Below are 19,352 nucleotides of genomic sequence, written 5' to 3' on the forward strand. Positions count from 1 at the left end.
CTTTCACTTCACTTATAAATAGCACCAGTCAATCAGCCTACTTCCATCTCTGCAACATCAACCATCTGCATGCTTCTCTCACCCCCCCACACTTTTGCCAGTCAGCTTCTCAGTCTTCTTAGCCACCTCTCAACTTCACCACAGCAGCTCCTCGGTGTTTGGTTTCCTCCTCAAACGTCAGTGTTCACCATGATAAGATCTCCATCCACCTGACACATTACACCTGTTCACCTGTTCTTCAGCAGCTCCTCAGTTGTGTTCTGGACCACCTGTCTGGTTCGGACTTCTTTGGAGCTGTTTTTCAGTGCGACAGTTCTCTGGACAGTTACCAAATGATGGATGTTTTCAGTCTAAATCTGCTTTGTTATCCTTTTGTTTTTAATTCTTCATGATCTTTAAACAATATGACTGAAGCACACGCGCCCCTGGTAAAACCCCACCCGAAAGAGCTGGACACATGCTGCTGAACACACGTTCACCTACTCTTCAGTTCAATATGAGATGAACAACGTTGTGTAATAATGGAAATGACCCATTTAAACCTGTATGTTTTTGTTTTATCCATCAAAAACACTTTCATCAGTTTTATGTTCATTCTTTGTTTATATAAAATGAAACTCTCACAAGAAAAACCATATTCTTGATGTTTTGACTGAGATCAACTGCAATAAGCTGCATTTTACTTAATGAGGACAAAAAGTGCAGCACTTGTGTCGTCTCGCTGTCAGATGGGATGTAAATACTCTTTGCAGATAATTATTGATCATCTTTCTCGTTTCTCAGCTTTTCAGCCCTTCAAGACAGCCTAATGGAAATCTCATTAGTGCATTTTGTCCTGGATTAATGGTAAAGTCATGGTCCTGATGAGTAATGTGCTCTTCATCACTGGCAGCGCTGAGGGTGTTGCTGCGTCAGTCACACTGAAAATGCCTCAGTAATGATCCTGTCCTCTCACATTTGCTCATTAACCCTGACATGTGGCCGTTTAGCATGGGGATACCTGTCCAGCCTCCTGACAGCTGTTTATTAGGCTTACATGAATGTACACCACCTGAGAAGTCAATATGTTAATGAGCTTTTCCTCTGAGCTCCTTCAGTGCTGGGCTGCAATTAGAAGTTGGAATATCACTTTTTTTTTGGGGGGGGGGTCAATCAAAGGAGCTTTCTGAGTCCATGTGACCTGAAGCTGCTTTAAAACGCTCAATCAGACATCAGTAGAATTTAAAAACACATCCCAAGATGTTCATTAAATACTGAAGGTGTGGAACAGACCTGAGACGACTGAAGTAATAATGTGCTGAAACCACACCGCCACTCCGCTGGTGGTCTTTCTGCAGCAGACGGATATCAGAGCTCCAGCAGGGCTGCCTGTCCACTTCAGCGGCCGTGACGGCGCCCACGCTGAGCCTTTCTGCCGCCTCTCTCCGTGCTCTTTGTGTCCTGCCTGTCCAGTTTGCAGTCTTTGACTTGGCCTCCCTCATTCCCAACAGCGGCTCCTTTTCATGGAGTCCCATTGACCGTGACGACGGCTCTCGCTCTGCTTTGATAAACATGACTTCAGAAAATATGTCAGCAAACCTGCAGGGATACTCCAGTCCTATGGGGGGGTCGTGCAAACTCAGTATGAATCAGGGTTAAAGACTCGTTTGGTCACAGATGCCCCCTCTGCGGCGGAGGAAGATGTTTTCTAAAAGAACCTTTCCTCCTTTCAATCTCAGTTAACATTTTCCAGACTTTAGAGAATTCTGGAAAAACTCAGTATGAATGAAACCTCAGTTGGTTTCTGTTCAGAGACTCCAATAAACTCTTTTATGAAGCTGATGACTAAAAGAATCATGGAAAAAAATAGCATCTTAATGAGACAAGTAGTGGAAATGATTAGGTAAAATAGTCTGGATTTAAGGCGGGTCCCTATGATTGAGTTTACTACTTTCTAATTCTGTTTGTTTAGGTTTTGGGGGGGATGGTTAAAGTCCCCTAAATAAATAAAATGGTGATTTTAATATGTTCTCCTGGCATTTTTCTGATGATTAACAACATATTTCAAGAAAATTAAACTCAAAGTTGCATTTCTGAGTACCGTATTTGTCTGAGTAGAAGTCGCTGTCCTCTGCTTGGCTGGGAGTGTGACCTATACTCTGGAGGACCACAGTGAGACGTCGCGTCACCCTTAGAAAATGACTCGATTCTGGTTCCAATCAAATGAAGTCCTCCGACTACAGTGGGGATCAAACGTTTGGGCACTCCGGGTAAAATGTTGTGTTATTGTGCATAAAGATGCCGAGGAAAGATTGAAGAATCCTCTAAAGGTATCAGTTGATGAGACATTATTTTACATGTCTAAAATGGACTTTATTTCCATCATTTACCCTTAAGTTTAGAGTGGCTGATAGGAAAACTCTGATGACCCAACATTTGAACGCATCACTCAAAGACGTATTTGTGAGACGTGAAATAAGTTACCAATGAGAGTTAGTTTTTTTTTTTCTCTCCATAGATTCTCTCAGACAGATCAGCTGCAGGATTGTGAGAAATACAAGCCCAAACCCGGGTTTGACTGCAGGATCCTCCAAAAAGACCAGCAGACTCTGGAGTTGGGCTGCACTGTTCTACTGTGAGAGAGACTTGTAGAAATATGAAGAGTCATCAGAAGAAACCCTCTTCTACATCTGTACCACAAAATTCAACCTTTAAAATTCTCAAATGAACAAACAAGCCTGATGCATTTTGGAAACAAGTTCTGTGGACCGACCCGGTTCATATGGAACCACAATGAGCAAAGGTCTGTTTGGAGAAGAAAGGTTCCAGTGTTAAATGAACAGAACCTCTATCCAGCTATTCTTAGGGCATGTAAGTAAATTTTCAATGCATGTAAACAGAGAGCTCTCAGTTGTGGGTGATGGGAGGGGAAACCACACAGGTGTTTTCATTTTTGGCTAAAAACTACGTAATCATAATGAAAAGAGCACTGGCACTGCTTTGAAAAAATTGATCCAAAAATGATCAGAGAAAAAAAAATATATATATATATATATATATATATATATATTTACCTGTTTTTGCTTTTAATATTATTTTTCTGATTTTGTAATTTAGAGCGTCTGGTTGGCACTTAACATTAGATTAGTTGGTTTTGGGTTGAATGAAAGTGGAGAGGTCAAATCCACATCTGAGTGCGGGCTGTGCAGCCTCCCCCTGTTACATGACAGTTTCAGCTGTCATTCTGCTTTGCTGGAAGCTTCGCTGCTGCTTTAATTAGGCTCTAAAGCGGTTTGACAATGATTGTTTTTCTTTCATTATTAATGTGGAATCTAACCGTTCACTTTAATGATCCAAAGCAGTGTGCAGCCGTCCCGTTTGACACAGCAAGCCTCACAGGAACACGGAGGACATTTCTGTTTGTCTTCTCTCCTCCGGATGTGCACAAACTGTTGAGTCTGACAGGCTGTTGCTAGGTTACTTTACCTCCGCTCTCCGTTCAAGGTGTCTGTGGTGCACGCTCGTGCACGAGTGTCGGCAAGGCTGCAGCACCAAACTCTCAAAGGGAGCGACAGCAGTGCCTTTAGTTTTCAATTGAACAATCTTTTGTGTTTACAGTTTTGATTGGTCAGGCAGCTGGAGACGAGTTCAGCTTGAAAATGTTTGATGCCTTTGTCAGATGAGGATTAGGCAGAGAATCAGTCCAGAGGAGAAGAAAGGGGAAAAGTTTCCAATTGTTTGCTGGAAGACTCTCCTCCTCGCCGTCTTTCTGTGCTGCTGGAAGGCTTCAAGGCTTTGACAGTTTTCCAGCTGGTGGCAGGAAGCTGTCCACCCTCCCCAGAAGGTAGAAGAAGGACTTTGGTGAAGGTAAAAGTTAGAATGAAACATTCGGGATGTCAGCAGTGTTTAAACACTGCAGTTCTGCTGTCAAACAGGCACCAGCAGAGCAGCTTTTATGCATGGAGTGGGGGTGAAGCTCGTGTTAATTCACCCCCCAGGTGTTTTTTTTCTGCTCGCAGTAGCTTGTGTTTTCGCAACCCCAGAGGTTTGCAATTGTTCTGCTTTGGGATGAAGGTCCTGGTCTCTGTCAGCTCTGCCTTCTGCAGCAGCCGTGTCATGATGATCAGCGGATCCACCAACCATCTCTGCTGTGTTGGAGCAAATGTCAGAGGGGGGTGTTTGTGACCACTTTCTGATGGTCCTGAGCCAGAGGAGCACAGTGAGCAGCAAATCAAACCCAGAGGAGATCCAAACCGCCTGGCCCGGCCTTTTAATGCTCACGGTCCGCCGTCTGCCGCCATGCACACACTCGGAGGGGCAGCAGGTCTGCAGAGCAGGCCCGGCGCCGGGCTGTGGACCCGAGCAGCAGCCCAACATCTGTCCAGCCGCCTCCTCTCGTCCTCTCCATCGGCACTCATTCATCTCCTGCCCAGGCAGATCAAATCAGTCTCATTTTCTGATTAGATATTTCATATTTTCTCTTGTTCCCACAAGAGCATGCTGACACTCAAACCATTTTCTGATTATTTCTCAAAGTCTGCATCAAATCTGCTACAAAAGTAACATCAAAACCCAACAAATTATCTCTTTTAAATAAAGTCCCAATCATCTTTTGATCCATTTTTAAAGTGTTTAAATATGATTCTGCTGTTTTTACTCAAAATAAAAAACGTGTTGTTTTCTAGGACATAGTTTCTGCAAAGCGGCAGCAGTTCATTTGCAACTCGCCCTTTGTGTTGTGGTTGGGACTGTTGCTATGGAGCAACCATGCCCCTCATTACCATTCCCATCAGTCTACACTCTCTCCTGCTAGCTTACACCCCTTACAACCCCAACCTAGCATTAGCCGTGCGGCTAAATGGTGAGCGATGTTGAAGCTTTCCAGCTGTGAAGTTCTGATCCAGATTCCAGCTCAGATCAGGAAAACAAAGACGTTCATGGATCCATTGGTCTGATAGTGGATAATCAGAATGGAGCAGAGATATTATGCCATTTGTTACGATTTTTGTTATTTTTTATAATGCAATTCCTCAAATTTTCTGCGTACTTAAAACCAATGTAAGTTTAGTATCAAAGCATTGAGCATCTTTAGGACTCAATCCTTCTGAGGTTTTAAGGCTAATTTTGAGTTTAGCTAATCTAGCAACATGCTAATGTTTTTGGATAATTTAGCATTTAATGAGGTTTTTTGGGTTAATTCTTAGTCAAGCTAGTATTTTAGCAATGTGCTAGCTTTTTGGAGGTAAGCTAACATTTAAGGAAAATGATGACTTTTTTTTGGCTAATTTGGCATCTATTGAGGTTTTGGGCTAATTTTGAGTTCATACCTTTTATGCAGATTTAAATTTTACTGATTTTTTTTTTCCAAGAAATTCTTCAAACAGTTTATGCACTTAATGCAAAGTCTGCAACTTTAAGTTGTTTAGCAATTTTAGCAGTGTGCAAATAGCTTTAGCATTTTCAGCAAATCCCTCCGGCAATTACATCAAATTTCTTCAGCAAAAAGCATTCACATTAGCATTATCACAGGCAACTTTTCTAGTTTTCATTGGAGTGGGTCTGTAAAGAGGCTTTCCCCTTAAATTCTTTTGGCTGCTTTCTACAAGTTGACCTTTAGGTGGCAGTAACTGTTCCTGATGATTTGAATCCAGCATGAGAGGCTGCTGCTCAAGGAAAAGTGGAAATATTCTAATATGTCACCTCAAGGAAGATGGTTTTCCATTAACAGCGGTCTGATCTCATTGATGGTAAAATATTGCACCTTGTTGGATTCAAAAGCAAAGCATTTTCTAGTTGTTTTTTAGGATTGAAGAAGTATTCAACTGGGGGTTGTTTTCTCGTTACAGAATACACAGCCAGTGTTGTTTTACAGTAATGTGGTTCAGGGCTCAGCATCCCTTCTGTCCCCCTGCTTGTCTCTGAAAAGGTGACAGGTATGCAGACATGTTTGTGCCTTGTTCAGCCGTCCTCCTCAGAGCTTGCTCTTATTAGGGAACCAGCAGAGGAGCTGATCAAACACAAATCCTGCAGCTGATCGTCGTTATGCCGCAGTCGGTGGGTGCAGAGGATGGAGGGTCTCTGTCCTCAAAGTTAACAAGCATCCGACTGAGAGGACGGACGGACGGACGGATGGGGGGAAAACAAGCCGGTGGGGAGGGGTTGCTGTGGATGAGGCGAGAAAAGCCAAACATTTTTGATGAAACTAAAGGCAGGATTTGTGAGGGGATTATAAGAAACATCTACGTTTTTGTAATATGGCTTTAGATAGAAACTAAAAAAATTTTAGAGCCAAAAAATTGGCTGCAGGTCTTTGCTTTTATTAATGTTCTTGTCAGTCAGGTTAGGATGATAGACTCCGCCCCATCCCTTCTTGCTTTTTCTAGGTCTTGTCTCAGTTTCTCTTCAAACTTCCATTTCCCTTTTTTTATTTTATTTTTATTACATTCTCACATCATCGTATAAATGTCACCAGATCGTATGCTGCTAGGATCCACACCGCCTCTGTAATGCCTCAGGGGGGCGGGACAAAGGCAAGTAGACATGAATGGGTTTTTGTGCTCAGGATGTCGGATGTGTGTGATTCTGAAGAGTGTTGGACAGATTGAAGATAGATTGGGGTTTTGAGGGGTCCTTGCATGAAGCTTTGATGTTAAGTGGATTTTTCTGTAAATGAAGCTTGGCGGCTGCTGTTCTTCATGCAGAGGAGACGTTTAACAGCCTCAGAGGGAGTTAGAGGCACTCTACTGCCGTCACCACAAACCACATCACAACTTTTGAGACCAGATAGCTCAGAAATCAATACAAATGTCGCTCTGGAGGCACAGCATTTCTATTGACTTATAAAGGTTTACTTTGGCCCGCTGCGCCAGCCGTTCATGAAATTATTTAATTCCAAAAGTTCTTTTATTACCTTGGAGACGAAGCTTGTGTCAACAGAAGATGACTCTGCTCAATTCAGTGTTTTTATAAAGTGCCATTTTACAAGCATGTCCCAAGATGCAACACAAAAGGCAGGAACACATCAAACAGAGCTAGATTTATTACAGTGTTCATAATCCACTTCAGCTCAGATCATTCTCATCCAGATTGTCTTAACTGTTTTTCAATGACAGTCTAAATGGATGACAATCTATGGAAAACAGCTGGAGAAAAAAAACAGGAAAATCTCAAGAGCATCAGCTTAGCTGATCTAAATCAGGGGTCACCAACCTGTTTGAACCTGAGGGCTACTTCATGGGTACTGAGTCATATGAAGGGCTACCAGTTTGAAATAACAAATTTGCTCAGTTTGCCTTTAGTTATACATTATTAATAATGAATAATGATACTCCTCCATGTAAAGACACTGATTTCTCACCATAATTATCAACAATGACTACAAGCAAATATCAATATATTTAATTAAATCTTGTCACATTTTGAGCTAATGACCCAATCTGCAGCATTTTAACATTATGACTGCTACATAACAAAATTAATAATCTTTGAACTGGATTAGGTCAAAGGTCAGAGGTCACCTAAACTTATCTAAAGTCATGAATCATGAATATATTTTTTAGACGTTTTAATTTTTAAATCTGTGCAAGTGTAATTAAAAAAATAGCAGCTCACAAGTGAGTTGTGCTATTTTTAGAAGAAACCCGCAGACACCTTGTGTGGTCCTTGGGGTCACCATGTTGGTGACCCCTGATCGAGAACGTTCCTGATTCACCTGCGTAGTGTTAGAATCATAGAATAGAAGGACGCTTCACTTGATGGTTTGTGGATTCTATCCTCATTAAAGTCAATCAGGCAAACAGGAGTCTGACATCTACAACACTAATTGTGTCCTGTTGAAGTTGAAATTGCTCACTTTGTCACAGGTTTGAATTTTCAAAGGTTTCTTCTCTGGTAAGATTCTTATTGTTCTTCTCTGATGTTTTTTTTGGCAGAAACTTCAGACTCAGCTGAACCTAATAGCACAGCTCTGACGCAATGATTTAAACTGTTTGACTGTTGACACACTAGAACGACTATAAAATCAATCCACAAGCCAACAACTGTTCATGTGTCCCAAAGATTTCAGACAGAAATACTCTTTAGGTTCTAACTACCCAGATAAACGCCTCCGTGGTGGAAGGTGGTGATGGTGGGGTCAGCTCTAATGGCCCAACACTGAGTGGGGTCCAAAGCGTTTGGTGGCCACCGGTTGGCCCCAATCCTAATGGTTACGATGCACAAATAGGAACTTCCTGTTTTCATGCTGCTGCTCCACACCTGTAGATGTACAGACTATAAAAGCTCCTGACAGGTCCATACGAAAGAGACTCTGAAATAATGTGTTTACTAGACAGAGAGACATGACTCAACTTTACCAAAGAAAGGAACTTGGGATCGTATTATTGTTGTTTTTGATGATGATCGTCTGAGAATATTTAGTTTTTCTTACTGATTAATATAAATGACTTGTCTTTGATATGAATCTAAGACGAGTCCAATAAATAAATATACTGTGGATTTAATGGCATCACTGATCTTAACGATCCTTAATAACCTGAATCTATGATTGTAGGGTATAAATATTTGATATAAAGTCCTGAACCGGATGTTGATAATTTATGTAAATAAAACTGAACCAGGATGGGATTATATAAGTTTGCTTCCTCTAACTCCCTTTTAAGTGATCAATTTATGATTGATGATTCATTCATTAATTCATTCATTCATTCAAAGCTTTACGGCGACTTTGTCTTTTGTGAAAAACAGTTCCTTGTTTCAGATGCTAACCTCTTTTAATTGTGTCATCTAAAGTGATTCTCCAGCTCCTTTCTGTACGTTTTTGACTCATAAAAACAGACTGTGAGCAATTTCAGGAATCTAGGTACCAATATGTTTAGCTCATTCAGGAGATCCATGCTTGTACTTTTGGTTTTCATATATATATATTTTTTTTAATTTTACGCGATTTAATCAATTTTTGTTAAGCCCGATAGAAATTAGAAATTCTTTAAATAATATGTGCACTTAAAAATGTATGCTATATTGGTATCAAAACGTTCAGCATGTTCAGAACATTCAAGCTTGCACTTTTAGTATTCATAAATTTTGCTTTTTTTTTAAATTTTACACAATTTTTTTTTCTTCAAGAAATTCTTCAAATTCTGTGTGCACCTTTGAAACAATGCAATATTTATATCTAACTTTCAGCACATTCAGGACATTCATGATTGTACTTTTGGTATTCATACCTTTTACACATTTCAAAATATTATGTAATTTGCAATTTTACAAGAAATTCTTTGTGCAATTTCTGCAACATGAAGTCGTTAAGCAACTTAAGCATTTTGCAAAAGCTTTAGTATTTTCCGCAATTTCAGCAATCACAGTAAATTTCTTCAGCGAACACATTCAGCAAAAAGCATTCACACTAGCATTATCACAGGTAATGCAACTTTTCTGGGTATTATTCATTTTTCAAAACCCCTGCCTGTGTTTGCAGTCAGGATTAGGTTTGTGGTTTATCTGGTTTATGGTTGTGTTTACATCACAACAGTGATGCATGCAGATAATGGACATGCCTCTTTTCACAAAGCATCTACCGCAAATATTCACCAAGGATTTTTCTAGAAGCAAATCGAGTTCCTGCTGGTGTCTAACAATCTTCACACCACAGGATGTGTCGAGGTAATCCTATAGCAGGCATATCTTTAGCAGCATTTGTTGTTTCCCTGAAAGGTGTTTTCCTCCAGTTTTTTTAATGACTGCAGCTTCAGAAGAAATTCTCCTGATCAAAACATCTTCTTTTCTTTGTTCTCAACAGTGTGAGGGCCTCGTGGCCTTTTCTCTTCTTTGATCATTACTTTGTTGGGTTTGTTCCTGAGCAGCAGGCGCGTTTACTTTACACGTTGTCACACAAAGATGCTCATTGGTAATCTTTATTTTGCCCCATCGTAAATAATCCAGAATTACTTTCCTCTGGAGTGTTTTCAAATTTTTCTTTTTTTTATTTTGATGAAAATATTCATTACATAATATTATACTTTTCAGTTTGAAGTGTCCTTATTAACACCAGCAGCTTCATAACAGACGCTGTGACCTCGTAGCATGATGGAGTGGGTCATCCGATTCTGTTGCTCTGGTCTTATGACACACAGCCATTTTTTCACTGTAATGTTGTTGCAGGGTTTTCAGAACCAGCCAGGAAACGATTGCGTAGTTAGGGTTAAGCAGAAAGTATCTGGGGTCGTTTTGCTTTTCCATTTTCCTTCATAGTAAGTTAGTTATTGCTTTGAAAAAGGATTTTTGTTCAGACCTTGGTGCAGCGGGAACACAGTTAACGAGATGTCAGCCTCTGATTCAGCTCAGCAGGTGAAACTGACGGGGGAGTCATACTGTGCACTTGCTCAAAAGTAATCACTTGTATTTGCTGCAGTCAGGCAAGACTGTTGAAAGTCAGGATAAACAGCCTAATCAGAGGCCTCATTCAGGTCAAGATGGAGTCACTATAGCAGATCTAATCGTACCTGCAGCAGTGTCGCGTGGATAAAATGTCTCTGAATAACATATGCCGATAAATTCGTTGCAGTAGAAAAGTCTGTAACTCAGATGCTGGCTGACCGAACCAGCAAACATGGCTGCAGACACACGGCTGGCTCAGGCCGAGCTTTGTCAGCAAAGCCTTCATGCATCCCTGCTTCCACAGAAAAGCCAAACGCCTCTGAGCTCAGCAGAATTCAAGCTGATCTTCCCATAAAAAGTCTTTCTTATTTGGGGGGTTTGTTAGGTATTTGGACTCCAGGGCTTACTTTTCCCCTGCTCATCCGTCCAAACTTCTATTCCCGCTTTTCCTGGTGTGACATGAAGAACTTTCTCCAAAGAGCTCGTTTTCTCTCATTTCACACGAGTGCCTCTGTTCAGTGGGACGTGAAACAACATCACTTATCTGGGAATCAAAGATGCACGCCTCGAGTCGGAAACACAGCAAAGTAGAGGCGGTCTGAGTTCATCCACAAAAATGTCCCACAGGACGTGAAAGCCAGAGCAAGTGCCTCAAAGAGGATCATCGTTTGTGTTTCACTGACCCAACGCCAAGTTCCCATTTAAGAACTATTCCTACAGCTCAAGTCTTGCTACAAACTGATTAGTTCTTGCCAGTTCAGTGTGTTCCACATTATTTTACTAATTGTATTTAAGTTAAAAAAGATCAAATTATTTGTTTTTGAATGAAACTCATGGATGAGATTGTATCTCCGGGATCTTTGGATCACTGACATCAGTCTCAGACTCCTGTGATCATTATTTTTCCAGGTGAGTTCAATTAAAGGAAAAACCTTTAAATGAGAATGTTCCACATTATTAAGCAGACCAACATTTTTAACAATGTGGGACAGAAAAATGACCTGCTGCAGAAAAGAGTGAAACAGCTGAATTCTTTGAACAAGGTATGCCAACCTTTGATATTTCAATCAAACTTAAGCATGATCATTGTACTATAGACTTGTGGCTAATTCAGACACACACAGGTTGGTGCAGTTAAAGACAGAATGAGGGAAGTTTCTGCAGACAAATCCATCAGATTAGAGAGCAGCTGCTCAAACACCATTTTAAGAAGCAGCCTTTTTGAAGCTGCTGATGTATGGAGCTAAATCTTGGCCAATAATATTTGAAACCCAAATAAATTAAATTGAATAAGCTAGTGGACCGGAGATTATGGGTGATGTCATTGAATGAAAGTGATGTCCGAAATGTGAGACCATTTTTTTCATATTTCTCCGTTTGGAGGGCTAAACGAAGGGGAAGGGGGAAGGGAGAAGGGAAGAATTCAGATTGGGCCAAAGACTCGCGTTCAAATCTTCACTGGTGAGAGCTGTGCATCCCTGGATGGTCCAGATGGATGGAGTAGTAGTTGGTGGATGGCCACCATGTCTCATCAAGGCTGTGACATCAGCAAGGAGGTAGTGGAGTCATGGTTTGGGCTGGTCAGCCCCTTTAAGATCCTGAAGGTGTGAAAATTACCTCTGAAAAGTAGGTGAAGTCTATGACTAATCACTTTTTTCTGTGGTCCAAAAAGAAGAACCGTGCTTTCTGTAACAAAAATCATCTTCACCATGATGATGCATCATCTCATGCTGCAGGAATACCTCTGCATCACTGGGTGCTACAAGCATAATGAGATAAACTGATGGTGTGGTCCCATCCTCCCCTGACTTAAACCTTATTGAGAACCTCAAACCAAATATCTGTGAGGATGGAAGCAGTTCACATCCAAACAGCAGCTCTGAGAGGATATTCTGACATCCTGCAAAGAAATTCCAGCAGAAGCTCTAAAAAAACTCACAAGTTCAATAAATGCAAGAATTGTGAAGCTGCTCCAAAATAAGGGTCCTATGTTCTAATTTAACTTGACCTATGAAGATGTCTTTGATTGGAATATCTTTAGATTTCAGTAATATGACCTCCTAATGCAGCAGATTCAACAAATGACCATTTTCAGTTCTTTAGGATCTATAAATGTTGTGAAACTCTGTCGTGTATTAATGTGGAACATTTGAAGGTTTTTTATTTTTGAAAAATACTGTTATATTTAGGAGCTTTTTTCAGTAACACTCAACATTTACTCTAATGGTTAGTAACTTCAAAATTATGCTGGATTGAGTATTTAGATAAAATATAGAAAAACACATTTTGCATAATCATTTAGAACTTGCTGTAAAGCTTTTCTATGACCTGAATAAAGTCTTTGATATGTTCCCAGAAGAGTTTTTGATTCCCCAGACAGGTCCATGGTTTAACCTATTTAGTCGCTGGTATGATACTATTAGTAAGTGGTAAATGGCGTATATGTCCATAGCTTTTTTCTGCCTTGCTTTAACCTCTCAAGACCTGAGCTAATATTTGAGTTAAGCCACTACATTTGCAGCCACAGGGTTCAAGTTAAGTAGAATCCACCACAGTGGTAATATTACATTCACACACTGAGCACTGGCCCCAACCACCTTGATCAATGGTGTTTGGTGTCTTGCCCAAAGACACTTCAGCACAGGAGCAGGCCAGGTGGGAACTGAACCTGCAATCAGAGGTCAGCCACTCTACTTTTGCACTGGTGCGGCCTTTAGCTCTTTAGCACGATCACTGTTTTAATTGAAGTCTTTGGTGTGTCCTATTTAGATTATTTGGCATTGCCTGACTGATGTCTTTGGTATGACTCGGTGAAAGTCTAGTGTGACCCGATTTAAGTCTTTGCCATGCTCCAATTTGAGTTTTTCTATGACCTGATTAAAGTCTTTGTGTTCCCAGTATTTTTGATGGATATTTGGTTTGACTGTTTAGAGTCTTTTCTTTGACCCATTCAGAGTTGATGCGACCCTTTGATGTAACAGATGTCCCTCTATTAAGAGTTATTTTAAACTTTCCGTTTTTGCTGTATTACCTACAGATCTTTCATGTGTATGAAGTTTGTGTTGTTGATTTTCCAGAGTATAGGTCACAGTTTTTTTCATATTTTAGCCAAGGGTGCGACTTATTTGTGTTTTTATTTAGTTATTTATTTATTTTAACATAAATAAGCTCATATATTTATTTTCCTAGTAAACACCAGTTGTCTTTTAGCAGTTGTTTCCTCTAACAACCACTAGACAGCGCTGTATTTGGATTTAAGTATTTGCTACTGACAGTGGCAGAAGAAAGGTTTAGTATTTTTGTTTTCATTTTTTTTTTTTTTTTGAGTTACAGTGGGCTTGGTGGACGTCAGACTTTTCTTCTAAAAGTTCGACTTATACTCCAGAGCGACTTATATATGGTTTTCTTCTTCTTGATTAGACTTTTTTTGCTCTTGCGACTTATACTCTGGAAAATACGGTACATGTCATTTCAGAAATCTGTTTAGCTTGATGGCTTGTTAGTCTTTTTTTAATGGCATTATTCCACATTGTTAATTTACTGGTAACTCTAAATGTAGGCACATATAGAGGATTACCGTATTTTCCAGAGTAAAAGTCGCAAGAGCAAAAAATGTTTTATCAAGAAGAAAAAAAACTATAGAAGTCACACTTTTGGGAGAAAAGTCTGATGTTTCAGAACAAATCCGCCAAGCCCAGCGTAGCTATAAAATAAATACAGTAACACTAATCTTTTGATGTGTATAAGAAAAATATCAAAGTTTAAGAGGAAAACAATCAGATTCTCTTCCATGTTTTGGGCAACACTGGTTCTGCAGTAACAAATACTAATACTCAGATGCAGCGCCCTCTAGTGGTCGTTAGAGGAAACAACCCAACCGCTCAAGGACAACCAGGGTTAACTGGATGAAACACAAACATATGACTTAACTTATTTTCTATTTCTGTCAAAAAACAGTTTCACAAGCATTCTCCTCATAAAGCATTTTCTATGATTTGCATAGATGTTGAACTGACCTTAACCTGCCTCACTGTTCTTTGTCTCTCTAACAGTGTGAAAATGGTGCTGATGTGGACCAGCGGGGACACCTTTAAGACCATCTACTTCCTGCTTACCCAGGCTCCGGTCCAGTTTTGGACCTGTGGTTTGCTCCAGGTTCTTGTGGACTTTGCCATCCTGTTCCAGGTTTACTACTACAGCCGGTACCCTCAGAAGCCAGCGTCCCACACCGTTTCCCACACCAGCAGCGCCAAAGCCCTCTAAGGATGCACTTTAAGTTAGGAATGTATGGCGCTCCTGTCCAATCACACGATGCAGGACATTTCCTCAGTCCTTACACCAGGAAATGTATCCTGTATCAAAACACTGATGTCCTGGAGGGCATTTAAAATCCTCGTGATCCTACAGACATTTTCCATGCAAAGACACGCCTGAAGATGCAGGCTGTGGAATCGAATATTATGCACATGAGTGCCTGAATGTCCAGTAAATATATGACTAGAAATATTTACACTTTACAAAAGTGTGCTGATGAGTATCATGAAAATGGACTTGGTAATAACACACAACAGTTGATGATGAAGGCAGCATTCCTCCTTCATCCTTGTGAAGCTGCAGCTTCTGCTTTAATGCAACATCATGTGCTTATACAGCAGCTGGAGATCAAGAAGTCCTGGGATGGGCCCAACCATGGAACTTCATGTTTCCCAACAATAAAACCAAAAACTGTAAGTGCCGGAACCACATCAGCGTGAGTGGATTTGGGTCTCCGGCTCCTCGTGCTCCTGCAGTGACTTCACTTCTGAAAGAACTTCACACTGGCGTGTCTAGTCAGAGGCAGCACAGCGTAAAGTTTTTTAAATGGCACTTCTGAAATACATCACAAAGTGTTTATTAATGGAGGTCATAGCCACAGGGTAAGACATGGTCAAATAAATGAATCATCAAATTCTATTTCTAGCTGAAAACATACTGAAAAAAGTCTTGGTTTTGAAATCCTCAGCTGAGTTCCCGGAAGTCTGAGGTTGGAAGCCATCATTTAGCCCTTTAACTCCGGAGCTCCAGTGTTAATATTATATCATTTACTGTAACTTTTCAACTGTGAACACGATCATTCCAGCAGATTCTGAAGGAGAAAAATGGCTTTTCTCCTTCAAAATCTGCTGGAATGATCGTATTTACGTTTGAAAAGTTGTAGTGTGTTAAAGATTTTGTGTTTCAGTGACGCCTAGGGTGTTAAAGGGTTAAACTGTGACCACCAATAAAAGCTGGCCTGAAAATCTGAGAGAACACATGTTTGTCAGATTAGAAAAGCTTGAATATGTCATGAAGACCCTGACCATGTAGGGCAGGGTCAAGAGCCTCGACCTGCCTGTTTTCCAGCTCTCCCTGACCAGCCTGCTGCTGCTGATTAGCTGACTCAAGTGATCCCACATCCTGATTGACCTGATTTAGGTTCCAGGGAGAGCTGGAAAACATGCAGCGTTGAGGCTAGCCCTGATGAAGAGCGATGTAAAAGTAAGAACTACAATTCACAATGTGTGATGTGAGATTTTCTGCTGGAGGGATTAAAACAATGCACCAGAATCTGAGCAGTCTGGGTTCAATAAAGTTCCTCTCAGCTTAAACGTGTGAAAAGGCCAAAACAAAAACGATCCAGGAGTAGAAAAATGAAGATGTGACAGCAGAAAGTGTTTCAGTAGAAAGACTGAAGCTTCTGTCAGTGAGGGACAAAGAAAAGCTCCATAAAACAGAACCAGACAATCCATCTGAATCACCAAGTCTTAAAAACCATAATCTAAAGCTGGTCCCCAAACTTTTCCTTGTGAGGGCCACATAATGTCTGATGTGGATCGGTTTGTAGGCTAACAGAAAAAGTGTAACAATCACATCCTAAATGTAAACATTTACGGTTTTCCAGAAAGCACAAATAGCCAAATTTGAAATAATTCATTTTTTCTAATCTTCATAGAAAAAAATAATACTAACACAGTTTAAAAACTAGATATATAGCATTACCTGTGATAATGCTAGTGTGAATGCTGGAAGCTGAATTTGGCAGCTGAAGATGCTGAAGTTGATAGCTGAAGATGCTCAAACTGATAACTAAAATCAATGAAGCTGATAGCTGAAAATGCTGAAGCTAAATGAATAAAATGCCAAATTAGCCTAAAAAAACTGAAAACATTTCTAAATTAGCCAAAACAGTTAGCATAAGGCTAAAATATTAGCTAAACTCTAAATGAGCCTAAAAAAACTGAATAAAAAGCCTAAATTAGCCAAAAAAGCTAGCATGTAGCTTAGATATTAGCTAAATGCCAAATTAGCCAAAAAATGGTAAAATGTCTAATTTAGCCAAAACACCTAGCATGAAGCTAAAATATTAGCTAAACTTCAAATTAGACAAAAAAACCAAACAAAAAAAATCCTAAATTTGCCAAAACAGCTAGCCTGTGGCTAAAATATTAGCTAAACCCCAAAATATCCTTCAAATCTTTCGTAACTGCCAAAACGGTCTAAAAAGCTAGCATAAAAAGAGCTGAATGTTTTAATAGCTGAATAAGCTAAACAACTACAAACATCCAAAAAAACATACAGAAGAAAAATAATAAAGAAATAAAGAAAAGGTGAATCATTATTAAACCAATAAATATTCTCTCCTCTCCATCATAGTTCAGACTGTAGAAGGTGGAATAAAAAGTCACGTTCTATGTGGGTCTCCATCGGCGTTTCAAATGTGGAGGTGGGCCTGATCCGGCCCGCGGGCCGTAGTTTAGGGGCCCCTCATCCAAATTGAATGCGGATTATAAGATCATTTTGCCTCTGACACTTTTTATTGATGATCTCTGAGAAAACGACTGAAACTGGTTAAAGAGATCAAAGTCTTCCTGCTCTGGTCCTGACTGACATTTTCAACCTTAGGTTACATTTGAAACTTATATTAATGCAAAAAAATCTACACAGGTTCACAGAAAATTGTGTCCTATTAAATTCTTGAATTATTTAAACCAGATTTCTCCATTTTTCAAAAATGTTGTTTATAAAAAATGTTATAAAGTAATTGGATAATTCCTCGTAGTTATGGAGAAAGCTGTTTCACAGAAAAAACGTTCTCTTAAAAAGACGCAGTGAAACTTGGAGGACTGAGAGCGAGGAAACCTGAACCTGTCCAGCCCACAAAAGTACAATTTATGATCATCACAACCATCACCTAAACAACAACGAAATGTTCTTTTTTTCCATTTAAGGTTGGCTCTTGTATGTAAAGGTAGTTGAAGGGTTTTCCTCAGTTCTCAGGACTCTCCAACAATCCAGCAGGTCCTTCATCATCCACCTGTGAGTCTCAACAAGAGATCTGGTTCCGGTTTTTAGAAAAGCAGCAGCAGTTCTTACATGAACTCTGGTTTATCAAAATAGTGTTCTATAATAACGAGAAGCAGCTCTACAGCATTTATGAGTCCATATGAAGAACTGATGGCCAAATCTCACCTAATGTTCTATCAACACATGGAGGTCTTTTATCATCCTTCAACAGGCCAGTTTGAGTTTTCTAAGTGTTTGTTTTTGATATATTTTCTCAGCATCTGTCTCTTAGAGCAGGTTCCACTTTGTTTTCTTTGAAGAAGAGAGTTTTGTGCAGAAGTGCAGCAGCAGATCAGAAGCTGTCAGAGGAACCAGAAAGCCTGAAAGCAGAGCAGACCTGGTTCTGTCCTTCAGACCTGTTTGCTCAGCAGAAATGGACTGAAACAGACTGAGACTCCAACGTTACACAATTACTGAATTTGTGACTGTTTACATCCATATTTTCTTATATATTTTCTTATTTTGTAATCAGTTGCCTTTAAGTCTGCTTGAATCATTTCTGACTTCATTTTTTTGTGTATTTGTTTTCCAAACTGAGGGTTCTTTTTCTTCTTGTATAAACTTTAGCAGGTCTGTGAGAAAGTTTCTGTTTCTTTGCTGTAACTTTTGCAGACATCATGACTTATTAAAGACTTTTCTGGGATTTGTTGTACAGACTCGTGTTTTCCATCAGTGCTGCAGACGTGACTTTTTAAAGTTAGCGTTAGCAGAAAGGCGGCTGGACATTGAGACGTTTAGTAGAGTAGGGGATTATATTTTACCTGAAGAACAGCTGAAATTAAACATCGGGTCAGGAAAAGAGCAAACTTAAACCAAGAACATCGATTGAGACTCTTAACCAAACATGAGGAGCCACAGAGCAGTTTATCTAAGGTTTGATCAAACCATCTGAAACACAAACAGGTAAACAAACAACATAACAACTCAACTATAACCAAACTCTTCTGAAACCAAACCAGCAGAGCTTCCCCCAGCACTAGTGGATCATGGTACAGTCTGCATGCAGGTCAGCTCCAGCTCTGGTTACACCTTTACCTAGACAAGCAAAACAGAAAATGTCCTTCTAATATCAATGTGTGCGCTCCATGTAACATATGGTTCAGAAATTCATCAGAGATGTGATCAAATGTTTAATGATATTAAACTATGTTCAACTAAAAATATGTTTAAAATGTCCATTTATGATTAGGAGCAATTATAAAGAAGATGACATCATCTGCATATGTTTGTTTTTAAATAGATTTATCAATGATCTTAAATATTATTGTTTTTTATTGTCTTTTTCCTTTTGCTAAAATAACAAATCAAGAAAATCAGTTTGAGCTGTGAGTATGTGATGGTTCGATCCATCACAGCAGCTATGAATCATCTGTAACTCTGTGTTTATTCAGACTGGAGACATTTCATTTGCTTAATGTGAACCAGGATTCATTTCCCCCAAGAATCCAAGAATAACTTTTCAGCCAAAGAAGCCCGTCTTCCGGGACCAGAACCGCTTTCAAAGCCAGTCCACACAGGTCAGTGTTCAACGTAACTTTATTTTCCAGAACAGAGAAGGAATTTCCTCCATCATCAAAACATCATTCTTCTTTCTTGAAGCCTTTTTGTATTGTGTTTATTCAGTTAATTCAGTG

General features: G+C 39.8%; 1 protein-coding gene across 4 annotated transcripts in view; it reads left to right on the forward strand.

The window, feature by feature from the left end:
* The window catches only part of slc66a2 (solute carrier family 66 member 2), a 36,041-nt gene extending 20,099 nt beyond the window's left edge, over window positions 1-15,942 (forward strand). For 3 of the 4 annotated variants that reach the window (XM_024257945.2, XM_024257946.2, XM_024257947.2), the window contains one exon: window positions 14,409-15,942. In XM_024257945.2, the coding sequence (XP_024113713.1) occupies window positions 14,409-14,619 (211 nt within the window). In that variant the 3' untranslated portion in view covers window positions 14,620-15,942. Of the gene's footprint in view, window positions 1-2,497; window positions 2,905-14,408 lie in introns of those variants that run through there. The other variant, XM_036214287.1, reaches the window with a different exon arrangement.
* The last annotated feature ends 3,410 nt before the right edge of the window (window positions 15,943-19,352 follow it).

This window comes from Oryzias melastigma, linkage group LG11 (assembly GCF_002922805.2).
Source record: "Oryzias melastigma strain HK-1 linkage group LG11, ASM292280v2, whole genome shotgun sequence".
NCBI classification, from domain to species: Eukaryota; Metazoa; Chordata; class Actinopteri; order Beloniformes; family Adrianichthyidae; genus Oryzias; species Oryzias melastigma.